The sequence below is a fragment of the Larimichthys crocea genome, chromosome VIII (assembly GCF_000972845.2).
Source record: "Larimichthys crocea isolate SSNF chromosome VIII, L_crocea_2.0, whole genome shotgun sequence".
In the NCBI taxonomy this organism is placed as follows: domain Eukaryota; kingdom Metazoa; phylum Chordata; class Actinopteri; family Sciaenidae; genus Larimichthys; species Larimichthys crocea.
In genome coordinates this window covers 13,280,451-13,297,738 of record NC_040018.1, presented here as the reverse complement: position 1 = coordinate 13,297,738, position 17,288 = coordinate 13,280,451, and the positions used below count along the sequence as shown (strand labels likewise).

General features: G+C 38.9%; 2 protein-coding genes across 3 annotated transcripts; both read left to right on the top strand.

The window, feature by feature from the left end:
* Nucleotides 1-725: 725 nt before the first annotated feature.
* On the top strand, nucleotides 726-14,020 carry vat1l (vesicle amine transport 1-like). The gene is made up of 9 exons (XM_019277524.2): nucleotides 726-1,193; nucleotides 2,127-2,256; nucleotides 2,461-2,676; nucleotides 3,067-3,209; nucleotides 5,191-5,294; nucleotides 6,625-6,680; nucleotides 6,863-7,057; nucleotides 11,241-11,324; nucleotides 12,271-14,020. The coding sequence occupies exons 1-9, from the start codon at nucleotides 979-981 to the stop codon at nucleotides 12,367-12,369; spliced, it is 1,242 nt and encodes a 413-aa protein (XP_019133069.1). The 5' UTR covers nucleotides 726-978; the 3' UTR covers nucleotides 12,370-14,020.
* A 1,387-nt stretch (nucleotides 14,021-15,407) lies between these two features.
* clec3a (C-type lectin domain family 3, member A) lies at nucleotides 15,408-17,057 on the top strand. 2 transcript variants are annotated; one of them, XM_010744784.3, is made up of 3 exons: nucleotides 15,408-15,662; nucleotides 15,757-15,849; nucleotides 16,550-17,057. In XM_010744784.3, the coding sequence occupies exons 1-3, from the start codon at nucleotides 15,551-15,553 to the stop codon at nucleotides 16,945-16,947; spliced, it is 603 nt and encodes a 200-aa protein (XP_010743086.2). In that variant the 5' UTR covers nucleotides 15,408-15,550; the 3' UTR covers nucleotides 16,948-17,057. The 2 variants fall into 2 exon arrangements, with proteins under 2 accessions (XP_010743086.2, XP_010743087.2); XM_010744785.3 differs by having other exon boundaries at nucleotides 15,409-15,662; nucleotides 15,763-15,849.
* The last annotated feature ends 231 nt before the right edge of the window (nucleotides 17,058-17,288 follow it).

The following is a 17,288-nucleotide window of genomic DNA, read 5'->3' as shown; positions in this document are numbered from 1 at the left end:
TAACATAGCTAGCTAATGTGTTTTCTAATGTAAAGTTACCTCAGCCCAGTGTGCAAGATCAAGCGCCTCTATTTTCAGAGTAAGGCAGACATTAAATATAATATTCATAACAATGATTCCATACATTTTTAAACACCTAAAAAAATTGAATTTTTTTGTTTTTGTTATTGTAAAATGAGCCTTTGATATCTACAGTGGGAGTGGGTCCTCTTACATGGAGGCCGTCATGTTGAAACACCATGTTTCTACAGTAGCCCAGAACAGACAAACTAAATACTGACTCTAGACACTGCCTTTCAAGTGTTTGTTTCTCCTTTACACTAGGTAGGCAAGAGCAAAAGGTGAGGAGATTGCAATGCAGCTAGATGCAACTAAATCAAACACACTGGACATTAATAATGTTTTGACGTATAGATGGCTAGCTGGCTTGATCGTCTGACTCCCTGGCTTCTGTATTATACATTTAAAGCTCCAATACAACCTTTATTCATTTTTTCCCCCAATTAATTAAAACAAATAATTTCCTGTCTGGAACTTTCAGGTGTATGATGCTTAAACTAGATTTCCAAGCGCACCTGAAGGCACCACACTTGTTTGAAGGGTTGTGGCTTGTTGCATCATGGATGTCTGAGTTGCACTATGAGACTTTTAAAGTTTCGTGCACACTTCAACAGCAGATGGCGCACTTCATACTTCAGCACGCTGAAGGCAAAGGCACCACACAGTGTGCATTATATCACAGTTCTTCAAATGCGCAAAGCTCAGCCGAATTAAAAAGCATGTCAGTCATTTGAACATGAAACAATGCATATGTTAATCAGGAGAATAATGAATGATTGAATGAAAGTGTAGACTGTGAGATTTCAGGCTCCACTGTGTGAGTAACCATCCACACAGCGCCCGTCTGTGCCCAGGCTGCACACCACATCCCTCTGAGCGCCGAGGAGGAACGGAGAGGCAGAGCAGCAGGTCTCCGACATGGCTAAGGAAGGAGCAGATATGACCGAGGAAACCGAGTACATGATAAACAAAAATGTGGGGAAAGAGCCGGAAAACGTGGAAACGACCGGCGATGCCAAAGAAATGCGAGCGGTGATACTGGCAGGTTTTGGAGGTCTAAACAAACTCAGGGTAACCAAGAAGGCAATGCCCGAGCTTCAGGATGGTGAAGTGAAGATCCGCGTCAAAGCATGGTAAATATGAAAATACATTTTATTTGTACTTATGGATTGGATGTGGAGATGGATGTCCACGAGTATTTCTGACAAGCGCAGGCGCTGAACAAAAACATCTCACTGGAAAATTTCGCAGTCATGAAGCCACAGGTCTTTTCTAGTGCAGGAGGTTGGCTGACTGGAGCCCACTGACTCCCAGCAAACTGTTGTCAGACAAACCAGGCTTTCCCAGGCATATTTTCAATCAGAATTTGAGATATGATTTGATTATTGCTGCATTTACAAGGTATTGATTAACCCATTGTTGCAGTTAATTGCAGCTGACTAATGTTTGCAAACTCAGAGTTAGGAAAATGTTGTTCATTAGAGAATGCATGTTGAATCTGGCCTTGTGTTCACAGGGGAATAGTCAGTGACTCACTGTCGATAATGAGGAAATAAATAGCATAAGAGCAAATCATAATTATCTTTATAGGTCACACTAAATCTGCATTATTTTTAAATAGCTGTCAGTGGTTAGGCAGTTCAGAGGCATCATCTCATTTCAAATATTAAATCAGAGCCCTTTTTTTTAGGCATGCATAATATGGATTTTTTTCAGCCGATATAGGTAACTGATAATCACCTGCTTCTTATGGCTGATACCAATAAGATCATTCATAATTTCATAACTTGCAAGTTGCTCGCTGAAATTTAGTGAGCAAAGATTAATGATTTAATCAAATTATCAAATCTACCTGACATAACAAAAACAAACAAACTTCACAAACACACTTTGCCCTTTAATTTTTTGCACAAGAATTAAAAATCCGTTATTGTTTTTATTGACTGGTAATTTATCTGCTTTAATTTTATTATCAGAATAATACATAATCATATACATTTTCCATCATCGACTGATAATTATCATACATCATGTATCCCTAATTGATTCTTTATTCTTTGCTGCAGTGGCTTGAATTTCCTGGATCTAATGGTACGTCAGGGGACTATTGATAATCCTCCCAAACCTCCAGTTGTCCCCGGGTTTGAATGCTCTGGAATAATAGAGTCAGTGGCTGAAAACACAGCAGGATTTGAGGTAAGTGAACTGTCATTCTGCTTCTGCTGGATGTGTAAAGACATCACGGATGTCTGTATGAATGAATGTTGTCTAGACGCATGGGCTGTAAGCCTAATACTGAGATAACCATTTGAATCAATCAATAATCTACTAATAACTTCCTCTTTCATGTTTCAACATTAGTCTGCTTGTTATCCTGCTACTCTGACACGTTTGTTTCAGATAGGCGACAGAGTTATGGCTTTTGTGAATTACAATGCCTGGGCAGAAGTGGTTTGCACACCAGTGGATTTTGTCTACAAGATGCCAGATGAAATGACTTTTGCTGAGGCTGCCGCATTCTCCCTGAACTTTGTGGCTGCCTATATGATGCTCTTTGAGGTTGCCAATCTACGAGAAGGGATGTCAGTGTTGGTTCACTCAGCAGGAGGTGGTGTAGTAAGTGCATTTCTTCATTTCTTATCTGGCACAGCCACAAAATGTGTTCATCCGTCTCTAACTGATGGCTTCATACCCACAAATGGATGCAGCAATGTTGTTTGCCTGTTATTGCTTACTGTTGTTTATGGAAATATAACACAATATAGATTTTAATTTCTTTCTTACTAAAACTTCTTGAAGATCCTTTTGAGTAATTCACGTGTTGGAAACAAGTGAAAGATATGCTTAATTATTAAACAGTTAACAACTGTTGTTATAACTGAAGTTAACCATTCAGACCAAAGCCATGTACAAAAATAGGAATTCTGTGTAATATAACTGCACTGCTGCCTTTCTTTTGTGCTCTCAGGCACTAATAAATTGTTGCAACATGTTTGTTATTTTCAGGGTCAAGCTGTGGCTCAGCTGTGCTCTACTGTACCTAATGTCACAGTCTTTGGGATCGCCTCATGTTTCAAACACACGGCCATCAGAGACTCGGTGACTCACCTTTTTGACAGAAACATCGATTATATGCAAGAAGTCAAAAAGTAAGCCGAGACTGTTTGTCTGTATTCGGGGGGATTTGAGGTTGAATAGTCTGTGTTTAGTTCTTGGATATTCATTAGTTAATGACATTCAATGCATCACTGTGGGTGTTCGTTTGTAGCATGTTATACATGTGAACTAATGTGACAGCGTGGCCCTCATTGTGTTTAGATGGCTCTGCGAGGATGCAGATGTTACCTGTTGCCTTATTTGGTCTCGTATGGTCATGGTCCCCATGGCAACGCACAGCTCATCTCAGAGAGCAGCAGCATTGTGTAGGGCGGAGGTCTGCACTGGCAATGTGGAACAACTGAGCCAATTAGAGCTGAGCATTGATCCCATACACATACCATTCACAGCACAGCACACTGTTAGCTGCTGACACTACAAAGAAAACACCTTTTAGCAAACGCCGCCTGAGATTTGATGTATGATGACACATATTTGCTGCTGTGAAGTTTTAATCTTTTTTATCCGAAGATGTTGGGAAGCTCGGCCCCATTCTGCCTCTTCTGCTTCAGAGAGCTTAAAGCAATAATTTGTGGCTATGCTGTTGAGTCATGTGACCAGAATACATGCACCATGCATGTATGAATCACGCTGTATATCGTCCTTCAGATTACAATATATAGGAATTCAAATATTTTTGCGTGTGTGTTTCATGCTTTCTGCCTACATATCAAGTGTAGTTGTGGATTAGTATGCCTTTCATCTCCGTGGGCCACACATTCTTCTCAGGATCAAGAGCAAAGTACAATTAAATTAGTCTTTTTACTAAAGGCAGAAACCATGGGAATCACAAGACCACCAAGCAGTTTAGCCAAGCAGGTGTCCAGGTTCCAGAAGGGACAGAAAGTAAGAAATTATGGTCTCCTTGATGCCTTTCAGTCTTTCATATCTGTGCCTTTAATGACTCTCTTTTCTTTGTCCGTCTGATTCTCTGTGCAATAAGGACATTAAACCTTTTTGTGACATGATATAAAGGATGAGGAGTAATGTGGGCTTTGCAAAACATCAGTAAGTTCTTTATAAGAAAACTGTAGGCAGAGTCAAAAAGAAAACATGTGGGTTGTTTACTGCAACTTTTACTCCAGAGAATCAATGCTTCTGCTTCTGCCTTATCTATCATATGAATCCATGATTAGACCTAAACTGAAGCCGCTCCAGATTAAGAATCACAGACTGAATAAAGGGAATCATATACTGTACGTATACTGTACGTTTGCATGTTTTGCATTTTTACCTTTAGAGAAGGTTATACAGCCAAATAACTGTAAATGTATGAAGCTGACCTCTTTATCTCAACAAAAAAATGTACTCTTCACAGGTTCAGTAGAAGTTTAATAGTCCATTAGATGATTAGTGGACAGACAGAAAATTAAACTGTAGCTATTTCAGGGCTGCAACTCATTTTCATGATCGATTAATCTGCTGTTTATTTTCAGGATTAATTGTTCTGACAATCACAATATCCTAGAGCCCAAGGTGATGTCATCAAATTGCTTTTTTTCCTCCAACCAACAGTCCCAAATATATTCAGTTCATTAAAATATAATGCAAAGAAAAAAAACTGGAAATTGCCTGTCAAGTTTCTGTCAATAGAGTAATAATTTAGTTGCCTAATTGTTTCAGCTAAAATAAATGTGATAATGAATCATTAGTCATTTATAAAACAAAAACTAACATTGATGAAAAGATACACACATCACTGAAGTTCACTTGGATGGGTGCTGGATCAAAAAACATAGTGTGCAACAGATAAATCCACACAACCACACAGCTCTCGTAGGGATAAATTATTAGCCAGTAGTCTTCTGGACTGTTGGTTAGACAAAACAAAACATATGAAGACATCAGCTTTAATTGGGCAGATTCATTTGATGATTGTTAGTTGCAGATGTAATCTTAAGACTATATGCTTGCCTCTGTAGTTTTATGTGAATGTTTTTTTTCTTCATCTTTACTGTGCTCTTGATGTTTTAGGATTTCTCCAGAGGGCGTAGACATCGTGTTGGACTGTCTGTGTGGGGAAAACACAGGGAAAGGCCTCACTCTGCTGAAGCCTTTGGGAACTTACATCCTCTATGGTAGGAGCAATACCCATGCCTTTTGTGTGTTAATGTAACCATTGCCTTTCCATTTTGTACTTTCAAATAACAACATTTGCATTGTATTGGTCAAATCTTTGTGGACTTGCCTCAACTTTGAGTTAATATCAGCAGTTAAAGGAATAGTTTGACCTTTTGGGAAATATGCTTATATGCTTTCATGGAGAAAGTCAGGTGATAACATTGATACCACTCTCTGATGATGCTTAAGACAAGAAACAGATAGCGTATCTCAGCATAAAGACTGAAAACAGATAGAAACAAGACTTCAAGAAGTCACTGCTCCTGGCCAAGAAATTGTCGTGACACATATTTGTGCAGATTAAACAGCAGTGTGAAACTTTTGTCTCCCTCTTTTGGCAATGAGAGTTACACAAACGTACCTTTGCACACCCCTTCAGCTCAGGCAAACCAATCAAGATTGGTTCAACTCCGGTATACTGTGAAATGCAGAGCGATCCACTTGGCAGGGATGAGCTTAATTACTGTGTGAACTCATTTGGCAAGGGATTGAATGTAACAGATGTTCATTTATATGTAAAAACCCTGCAGTCCAACTTTAAACAAACAATATATAATGTGTAAATTCATTAGCTATCGAGTTGCTTGCAGACAGATGTTGTCATCTTTGGACAGAGCTAGGCTAGCTCAGTTGGTAGATCAGCCGCCCCATGTGCGAAGGCTCAGTCCTCGAATCCGACCTGTGGCTCTTTCCTGCATTCCCCATCTCTCTCTCTCTCAACATTCCTATCACTCTTCAGCTGTCTCTTAAAGCCTGAAAAGGCAAAAAAAAAAGAAAAAAGAAGCTAGGTTTCCCCCCTATTTACAGTCTTTATGCTAAGCTAAGCTAACCATATCCTTGTCTCTTGTCTTAATTTTTAACAGACAGACATTAGAGTGGTATCGACCTCCTCATCTTCCTCTTTGGGAGAAAGTGAATAAGTATTTTCTATTATGTCAAACTATTGAGGAGTCTTGTTTTAATGTACTTGACTAAAAACCTTACTCCATAACCTGCAAATGAAATGTATTGTTCTTCACTGCTACCATTTGTATCTGATCTTTTAATCACTTTAGTCTGCTGTCAAGCCGTATGAATCATTTAACAGCATTAGTGGGGGATTGATTCATTAGTTTTAGTTACTGAATATGTGCGAAGGCATGCTTGCATAGATTTGAAGGTCTAAGGGTGTAAACTGTTCCTCCGTCACCTCAACCTTCATGCTTTGTGGCTGCTTATTATTGACCAGTCACTGCTGTCCAGTCGTTTTCACAGCATACAACAATTCTTTTATTTTTGTTTTTTCAGGCGCATCAAACATGGTAACTGGGGAAACAAAGAGTTTCTTCAGCTTTGCAAAATCCGTGAGTCACAGATGCAGTCTGTCGTCAACATTTGATGGAAACAGTACACTGTTACTACCCAGTGAACGTTTCATGGCAAATGAAACACACACACACACACACACACACACACACACACACACACAGAAATGAGTCACCAGGGTGAACATGTCTCTGTTTTCTTTTCTTTTTTTTGTCTTTAGTGGTGGCAGGTGGAGAAGGTGAACCCAATTAAACTATACGAGGAGAACAAAGTTATAGCAGGATTCTCACTCCTCAACCTCCTCTTCAAGCACGGGAAAAGTAGTCTTGTGAAATCAGTGATGGACAAACTGTTGTGTCTCTATGACCAAAAGAAAATCAAGCCGGTAGTGGACTCCTTATGGGCGCTGGAGGAGGTAAGAGCCTGGGGTGATTAGACGGTGAGATCAAAGATGATCATATTAAAGATTATCATTGTGGCAACTTAAGAAATAGATTTTATTTAAACATCTTGGATGGCATATAAGATGTCGTTTATGACTGCTGCTTTCTGTGGGACATTGTCAGCTGTTCTTGGACAGTCTTCCACAGATGGTGGGTAGGTTGCGTCTTCCTGTTCCACAGTTATTATCACACCCACACAAACCCCGTCAATCACTTCACCACAAACTCTTTAAGTGTCCCTTTAACTGCAGTCATTCATTTCATACAGCAGATGCACGCCTGTTCTAATCACGATATGTACGTTACTGGCTTTGGATCAGCTTATTAATCATAGTTAAGGAGTTGAACATTATCTTGCTGCTGTTGTGTGTATTATTTGTATGACATCTCTAAAGCAGTCCTATCTGTACTCTGTGGTGTCTGTAGATTATTATCTAAGCTCTGCCAACTGAAGAGCAGCCTCCTTGCCAACAATATGCACTTTTCACAGAGACATCAACAATCAGTGCAGTGTGCACTTGCTTATGTCTTGAGCCTGGCCAGGACACAGTTGTATGTATGTAATAGTCTGTATGTTCAGGCAATCCCCCTTAACTCGTAGGTCAGGAAATATCTCATGACAGGCATTTGTGTTCAGGTGAACATCGCTAACAGCAACACAACTGGCAAGTTTGACTTTGAGAGATCACAAGAGATGTTGCAACACTTCCCTCCCCTAGTTGTGGTCTGTCTGTGAGAGTGTCTCATTAGTTGTGGTATCTCTGAGACCACAACTAATGAGACAGTCAGACTGTCAGGGCTCAGCTGTGTGAGCCAGGGCTGTCACTATTTCAAAATGTTAAAAGTTCAAACGGATTTGAGCTAACATGTAATTTGTTCAAATTTGAACACAACACACATGACTGTGACTGTCACATACCAGCAGCATGTATGGCCAGCTATGTCCATCAAGACCGAGTCTTACCCTTTAGTACAGTCTTTATTTCCCTTGTGGTGTTGTATAACTGCACTACATGTCTTGCGTAGGCAGTTTATAGTGCATCTGCTGCCACTAAGGTGGCAAGCTAGTAGGTGAGTCTTCAGATTTGTTGCCATTGTAGAAAAGGCAACTGCTCTTAATGAAGTCAGAAAACAGTAGTATCTTCATCTATGATGCTGAACCCAGATATTTCCACAGCCTGCCTCTTAGTGCAGCCATGTCGCTTTGCTCACTACTATCCTCCTCTTTTTACATTTATTAGTTTATTTTACCATCAGCTGGACTTCCAATCCTTTGAATTTTGAAATCGAGAGGTATTTCATTTTTTGGCTGCTTGATTTATTGGTTCTGTTCCATCTGAAGTTGGAGGGGCCACACCTTTCTTGTGTTTATTGGGTTATGACCTTATGAGTTCAGTAAGTTTGGTTGGTTCAGCAAAAATCCAATTTTCCTGAATATATCAAAACACCTGTTTGGAAGAGAGAATATATTCACTGTACAAGAAATACTCCTCACAGTAAACAGCTTGATAGTCATAGCAGGAAAATTTGTTAAAGATGGTTCCCAGCAAGCTGAGGCCTTTGTACTCACCCACCTAAATGGAATACAGTGGTTTTTAATGTTATCAGTTACAACTGTGCTTTTTCCTGCTATGGAAGAAAGTATGTATGTAGTCTATGGAAGGCGATGCTAGGCCACAATTGCAGAGCCATGGTCTGTGGTAATTAGGCTTTCCTTCTCCAGTAGCTACATATGACTAATGGTACCATTACAGCTTAGAGCCATTTTCTCAGCGTAGGATGATTTGCCTACAGTATTAGTTCCTGTCAGTGATATCAGAGTGCATCTTGTGCAACACGTCCTCTGCCTTTAAAATGTTGGATGTGGAATTGATTTCACAGCAAAAATGCTCCAAGAATTCAGATAAAAGGTGAAGGCGGACAGGTGATCCATCACAAGAAGCTGAAGTCATTCTGAACTTTGTATCTGCAAGTCAGAGACAGAATGTGTTGATGAAATTATTTCTGTCTACAGATTTTCATTTCTCATGGGAAACTCCCCGCGTCCTGCTGTCATTAAACTTTGGCAGATTGCTCAAGCCATTCACTTGAACTATTGCCCGTGAAGAATCTCATTAGAGAGAGAGATAGCGTGGGATGTAGTGCCAGCGGCACAGCCTGCCTCATTTGTTGATATGCCTGGAGGAAGAATTCAGAGGGCATTGGTTTTCATGTTGACCAGGGTAACCTTTTTTTCTGAGAATGTGCATGAGCGAAACACAATAATGGGAGGTTGTCTGACCAGCAGCAGTTTTACTTACAGCAGGTAAATGCTGTGTGAGATACTAAAATAAATGTAAGTGACATACAGTGTCTCACAGTAATGACTTGAAAGTACCAGGGAAGTCCTGTTGTACTTAAATCATATCCTCTCTCTTCTGCAAACTTGCTACCTTGCACTGATGTTGGACAAGTTTCTGACCTATTTTTGCTCTTGGCTTGATTTCCGCTATTTCTTTTAACAAATGAATGCTTGTGACACAACAGCTTCTAGACAAAGGGCCACATTCAGTTGTGTCTTTGTGTGGACTGCAATGAGAAAGCTAGATATGGCATCCTGAGTAATCTTTTGTGATGTGTGAAATTTTCTCTACACAATTGAGTCCGACAAGCTTTAATGAGTACCATTGACATTTCATTGTTTACAGCATTGACCTACTAGGTACGTTGTTGGATGTAGACAGGAAAATGTCGCCAGAAATCACAATAATTGCACAATTGTTTTAACAAACTTTAATTATCCTCCTGAAAAGTAAATGGTAAAAATGAGCCACAAAAATAGTGCAACTGTCAGCCACAGTGGGAAAATGTTAAGTTAAATATACAAGAAATGTTCCAGGAAAAACTTGAGTCATTGTTAGATGGATGGTCTCCCTTCACTTCATTATTCCAGACTTGCTATGATGGTTAACATGAGCGTGGTATGTGCTGTTACGCAATATGACATGATTTCTGTGTTTAAACAGTTACCTCTAAATGTCATTGAGAGCTGCCAACACGAGCGAGCCAGGGTTCAAATGTTTTTGATAGTTCCTGCTTTACTACGTAATGTTCTCTTTAGGTTATTCTGATTTTTTTCTGTTGTCATAGGCTATAAATAGTCTCACCGCCTAAATCTGTTTTAAAAAGGTAATTAGAGGATGGGAATTGGGACGGGAGAAAATGACTAAGCCCAACACTGTGTTAGAACAATGTGTGTAGTTGATGTTTGTGTCTGTTAGATTTAATATTCAATAAATCATCATGTGCACATTTATATGCACATAAATGAAACAAAAATGAGCAGAGGATATTATTTCGTTGCAGAGTTCAGGACTTTATTATGCTGGTGTTTTTTTTAAGAATGTGAATATTAAAATCATTTGTTCTTGCAGGATGTGACACACTTAAAATGCGAATAGATAGTGTTCCTGGAAGCTGCAGAAACATTTATTATTTTCATCATATGTTATAAGAAGCCGCTCTACCATGCCGTCTGATGCTGGCTTATCAAATCTCTTCTGCAGAATACAAGTCATGTAGTACCTCTAGTTATAGGTACAATGAAGCAGTGCACTTGTGTGCATCATAGAAACCTTCTTGGATCATTACTACAGGCAGTGAAATGTTCAGTGTGATGTCAAATGTAGCCCAGCCGGGTGAGTCAGCATCATTTAACATTGAGGCCATTAACTTTTAAGTAAGTTTAGATTACAGTTAAATCATGTCAGTCACTAATTTTATGATTACAAGTAAAAGTTGAAAGGCACATTTGTTTCTTTCACATTTATGTCAGCTCAAATCTGATTTTACACATTATTAAAAATGCAACTCAGATTTAAATGAGCACTTTGCGTGCTTTGTGTGTTTCTATAACACAAACCAGATTAGATTTAGATGTAGTAGAAGCCTAAGACAGTTTTATAACTGATGTTTGGTTTTAAATAAACTACACCGACCACAGAGAGGAGAGAAGCCATTTTATTTTGTGCTGAATGTGTCTTAATTTCTTTGTAATTACAAGGAATGACTATTTTTGATTCATTATGTTATGAGATTTCATTTCTGATAACGCTGTTGTACTTTTGTTTCTCAACAGTTCAGCTTATTGAAAGTAAGTTTGTGTTTTCTTCTCAGGTAAAAGAGGCCATGCAGAGGATTCATGACAGAGGCAATATAGGAAAACTCATTCTTGATGTCGAGAAAGCTCCCACCCCTCTGGTAATAACAGCATTTACCTATTTAATAGTGGGAATGAAGTGATAAGAGGGAATACATGAATAGACAGGGCTGTTCAATAGCCAAGTCATTGGGCCCGTTTCTCAATGAGACAAGATTTTCAGTGCAGTTCTTCAAAGATTTACAGTTTTCACAGTGACTCATGCAGCAGGCGTGATTTACAAGAGAGTTACTAGGCTGCTGGTTAAATGTTTATATGTTCTTCTATGTACACACTGAACACATTATCAAAGTATTATTTATAGTTACAGCTTCCAGCTCTCTGTATTTTATATAGTATTATTGCCAGATAAAAGTAAGACTAAGATAAGAAAGTGTAGTAGTTTGATTTGATCAATCTGAATGCCAGATTAGATCATTGACAACGATAGAGAAGGAAGTGGAAAGAGGAGGAATATGGCAATAAAAAAGGCAGATGTAAAAGGATCCACAGTACAGAACAGGTTTGGGGAAATTCCAACAAGTTATTGAAGATTAAAGAAAATGTCTCCCTCTTGTGGTTCCCCCTGATTTAATTTATTTAGCCAATGTAGTGCTCATTTTTAATCTATCATGAAAATGCTTTTTAGAATGACTGCAAGGTGGGAGGTATGAGGTGAAAGGTGGGCTTTCCTGTCTAATTTGCGGGCCGACTTAGTTAGAATACACATTTTTGATCCTTGCTGCATGTTTCCAGGTTCGGTCAGTCACAAAGAGGCTGTGAGTAGGATTTCCTCCTGTTTTATAGCAGCCGTTTCCATGGTGATCCCAACATCAATGTGTTGACACGCTGGTAACTGAAAGCACTGACCCTGTATGCAGCTGTACCATTAGCAGAGATTTAGCATTACCCCCTTGATATGAGCTCCCATTTATGTTCACCTCCTGTTTTTCAGAACGAGTAGCTCAGTATACAGTTAATTACAGCTGAAAAATGTTTTACCACTAGATGGCCAGCGACAGCACAGAAACCAGTGAAGCAGGAGAGGAAGAAGAGGAGCCAGAGGGAGACAACGACAGCAAGGAGCGAATGCCTTTCATCCATTAAACCAGGCAGTGCAACACCGAGAGAGACTGGAGAGGCTGCACGCTTTTCCCACAGACAGACACAGTGTTGTGCAGTGTACGTGTGTGCATATGTATGTATGTATGTATGCATGTGCTTTATGCATGTATGCACGAATGTATGTATGTGCAGAATATGTTTGTGCTGCTTGTCTGTAGCCTTATGTTTGTCAGTTGATTGGTCAAACTAAAGTTTTGGGTAAACGAAGACTAACAACATGTTTGAGTTAACACGTGCAAGTGGCATTCTCAAAATAGTTATTATTATATTCTTTACCATATTAAGTGATATTATGCTAGTCAGTGATGTGAATAGGATTGCCTATCTGCCATCTGTTGCATCTGCCAACAGCCTGTTAAATGAATAAGCATTTTAAACCTGCTGACTCACTGCTATCACTTTAAGATTAGCACCCTTAAAAACAGATTCAGTAAATGTCTGTCACGCATGTCTGTCCTCAGAGATGACAGTCGTAAAACGAGAGCAAACTATTGACGTACGTTTGAGAAAATGCATTGACGCTTCTGACCAAGGGAGTGAATCATTTTCTCATGTTACAATAGTGTTGAAGTCAGTACAGGTAGACATGTGTACATATGTCTATGATATTTTATTCTTCTGCCAAACAGTGTAATATTATGGGATCACTCGTGCCTTTGAGCTACAAGTGTTTGATACTTGAACTGCTTTCCTCGTGTGGAGCATGCATTGAAAAAGGTATTTTGAACTGAAATATATATAAAAAAAAATACATTTAAAGATTCTTCCTCGCCTGATCATATAATTTGTCGGAAGGTGAATCTATGCTGCCACCAGAGCTCTGATATATTTTCCCACTAAACTACACGTAAAAACAGAAGAACATGAGATAAATCAGTGATTTCCTTAGCGGAGGATGATGACGTGGCCAGTCAGACTGCAGTCTCTGCTTCGCTTATCTGATCAAAGTTGTATACTTGCTGGTGCCTCACAACGAAAGTGCCATAAGACTCCAACATGAATTATTTTGATGTATAAAAACATTTAGGTTTTGAGCAACACTGTGTATTACTTTATTTAAGCGTGATGCCATCTGCTTTACTCCACGTTAGTTGGTAGTGAAATGCAGGAGAACGGCTGGCAGGGAGCAAATGTTCGCCACTCACACTCACCTACTACAGATTCCTGCTGTATTTTTTATTTTCCATCTATCAAAGTAAAAACAAACTGCACTGTATCTCATTTTCACTATTTCTTCAGCCATGCTTATTCAGTGTGTTTTATAGCAATCAGCCATTTGAATTATTTATTACTTTATTTGAGTACACATTAAAAAAATATTTTCTCAACTGTTAAAACAATAAAACAAGTCAGTGTTTTCATAATCATGCCATTTTAAGAAATGAAAAATGTATCACCTTAGTAACAGCAACACTAACTGGAGTAAACGCTGCATGCTTTGAAGTTGAATGATGAACAGTGGCGACAGTTATTAGATTTAGAAATTGATTTCTGGATGTAGAAATGAGGATAATGCTGTGTAGACATAATGCTGTGTAGACACTTTGTCTCAGTTTTGATGCCTTTAATGTCAGGTCTGTTTGTGTGTGTGTGTGTGTGTGTGTGTGTGTGTGTGTGTGTGTGTGTGTGTGTGAGAGAGAGAGAGAGAGAGAGAGAGAGAAAGAGCGATGTTTTTGAGTGTGTGTATACATGTTGCCTTGAAAAGAAAAAGAAAAAAACATGTCTAAAGAAGTGTTGTAGAGTGTTCACAAAAATCCTTATAAACTATGGTCTACGTGTGGTTGTATAATTTGTCACTTTTTTTTTGTTGTGTACTTTCCTTTGAGTACCGCTCTGTTTACTTGAATAAATTTAACTGCAAAGTATTCAGTGTTTTTGTCTTTGGCAACAAAGCAGGAGCACCACTGCAAACTTTACCTCAAGATCAACATGTGTGGCATCTTAATCATTAATTATTTATTAAGCAAGAACTGCTGACTGTCAATAAAACTGTCTGCCTAATCCTTAACTCAGGGTCGGTTTTAGTTTTATGTGAGATGGTAAGAGAAAGTGTTAGCAGAGACTATTTGAACAGCATACAATAATTTCTAATGCAGTTTTTTTTGTTGTTGTTGTTGCATAACTAAACATAGAACTTGGACTCGATACTGTGCAATGAATCTAAACTAAACAGATGGTACAGTAACTTTACATCCATTTACACCTAAAGTGGGTAGCAAATAGAAATATTATTTTCTTCCCTTTTTATTTCTAGATAGTTTCTATAACTTCACACAATCAATCACAGAGTTTGGTTAAAATTAATTATTCTAGAGAATAATTTACTTAGGATGGAAATGTATTATTAAGTACAGCCTTAAATGAAAGTCAGTGCTTAGAAATGTATAATTTAAGGACTGTTAAATGGAAACTTGAGCTGGTTTTCACAGTTGTATACCTGTACCGAGCCCAAATGCCCAATGGTTTTCTTATTTAACACCCGTCCCCCCCGTCCCCTCAGCACACCCCACCGCCCATCTTTATACAACATCTCACTCTAAAAATAACCAGAGCTCGGGGCTGGACTTCCTGTGGTGTGTAGCAGCTTTATTTTTAAAGATTATACATATAACATTGAAAAGATTACTACAGTGTTTAAGTAAGAGCTACGTTTACTCACTTTCTTGTTTTCATGCACTGAAAGTTGTAAATAAAACCCTTATTAATGTGTATTTATAATATATATATACTATATTTTAATGTTGGGTGGTACCACTTCCAAACACGTTTTTTTCTGAGCTGACACTGATGTGTAACATTATTTTTCACTTATATTGAACGTGGGATGAGATGAAGAACATTTTGTAACAGTGAAGCAATCAATGAATTTCCAGCTTGTGGAATTAAAGGGAATACTGCCCAGCGCACCTTGTCCCGAGTAAATATTTATCAAAAGCCAGACACAAGGAAATCATTATTTGCCACTCCACCCTTATACCTCTCTCACCTCCTCCTGATGTTTGGACAAAAACAAATAGAGTTGGAGCCAATGCAAGGAGAGTACCCAGAAAGGCATACAGTGGGTCCAGTATATATTGAGCTGCCTGCAGTGGTTTTGGTTCCTTTCACAGCACTACAAGGTGTGCCACTGTGTCCTGTCCCGTAGGATCCACTGGCCTCAGACATGGCACGTCTGGCCCTCCCTGTCTTCCTCGTTCTTTGCTTCTCCTTGCTCCACTTCAGCTCCAGCCGTCCATCTCGCACCAGGAAGGCCGTTTCACCTCGTCAGGCTGGAGGTAACTATGCACATCACACACAGACCATAAATAGTGTGTTTGCAATAAAAATAATAATTTGACCTGTTTTTTTTTTTCTTGCCTCTTTGTTGAGATGCAGCTGCAGAGGAAGATAATGTGAAGTCTCAGCTTGAGAGGTTGTGGCAGGAGGTGAATTCACTGAAAGAGATGCAGGCGTTGCAGACAGGTACTCACTCAGGCCTCACTAGATAAAGGAAGGTCAAAGATGGATGAGGTGACAGTAGATTCATGCAGTCTTCAGTGTGTTTGTTAAAAAAAAAAACACTGGATACTATGGTGATTTTAGGTTATATCATAAATGTGCTATTGTGCTTTCTCTCACTGTTTCTTTTTAAGAGGGGCCACTGAGCTTCCATGCAGTGTGTGAACACTGCTGAGAGATAATTTGCAACTTGACAACTCAATTTGAACTTCTTAGTGTGCTGAGTCACCAACAGAGGGCAGCAACACTCATAGCATCTATTGGAAAGTAAAAGGTTGAATTGTACAAGATGAAGTAATATAAATTACACACACGTTCACAATAATTTGTTTTTTATTGTTGTTGCTCTCTTTTTAGGGAATATATAATTGTGTTTTTGTCTGCTGTTTTTTGTTGTTGTTTTTTTTAGCAGAAGATTATTTATTTATTATGCCCCCTTTTTCCTTTTTTGACTAATTTATTAGCCCCTATTGAGACTGTGAGCTCTCTATACCATGAGTTAACTAGTATGGCTGCATAAATTGCTAAAATGTCTGATTAAAGTATTTTAAAAGATAATTTGGCACTCTGTCCATTATGATTATTTTCTATTACTGATTGCAATAATTCCGAACTCTTAAAATACAACAATACAGTTCACTCATGAAGTGCTTTGTGTTTTCAGTCTGTCTCCGTGGCATCAAAGCTCTCAGGAAGTGTTATCTTACAATTGAGGAACCCAAACATTACCATGAGGCAAATGAAGACTGTATTGCACAAGGAGGAACTCTTGCAACGCCGCGGGACATGATGGAAAACAATGAACTGAGAGACTATGCAAAAAGGAGTGCTCCGGGATCCAAGGACTTCTGGATCGGTGTGGCAGACATAGTGAAAGAAGGCCAGTATGTTGATGTCAACAGCCTGCCAGTCAGCTACTTCAACTGGGACCGCTCCAAGAAACAGCCCACAGGAACGAAGAGGGAGAGCTGTGTTGCTCTTTCAGTGGCTGCACAAGGAAAGTGGTATGATGAGGTGTGTCGCAGCCTCAAAAAGTACATCTGTGAATATGTCATTCCATAAAGGAGACACAGTGATTGTTGACAATTTGATGGTCATGTGTGTGGAGCATAGATTAAAATGACGGAAACATAACTTGTTATTGGCTGTGTATTATAACATTCATTATATCGAAATGTGTCTCTGTGGTTATTAATTAGGTTGCAGTAGCTGTAATCATTAGATGATGGGTGACATGATGTGTTTCCCAGAGGCTCAGGTAATGGCTGAACAAGAAGTAAAACATTCTGGATGAAGTTACACAGAAATAAACAAAAATGTAAACTTTTTTGTTTTCTTACAACTATTTCATTTTGCACATACACCTTTGGAAACTCCACAGTTGCTGTCATTGTTCATAAACA

Bases quoted from the DNA above. Each gene is read 5' to 3' on its own strand.
- vat1l (XM_019277524.2), top strand. From the start codon at position 979: ATGGCTAAGGAAGGAGCAGATATGACCGAGGAAACCGAGTACATGATA. The intron at 3,210-5,190 runs GTAAGCCGAGAC...TTGATGTTTTAG, and splicing joins TATATGCAAGAAGTCAAAAA to GATTTCTCCAGAGGGCGTAG. The intron at 6,681-6,862 runs GTGAGTCACAGA...TTTTGTCTTTAG, and splicing joins TCTTCAGCTTTGCAAAATCC to TGGTGGCAGGTGGAGAAGGT.
- clec3a (XM_010744784.3), top strand. From the start codon at position 15,551: ATGGCACGTCTGGCCCTCCCTGTCTTCCTCGTTCTTTGCTTCTCCTTG. The intron at 15,663-15,756 runs GTAACTATGCAC...CTCTTTGTTGAG, and splicing joins TTCACCTCGTCAGGCTGGAG to ATGCAGCTGCAGAGGAAGAT. The intron at 15,850-16,549 runs GTACTCACTCAG...TTGTGTTTTCAG, and splicing joins GATGCAGGCGTTGCAGACAG to TCTGTCTCCGTGGCATCAAA.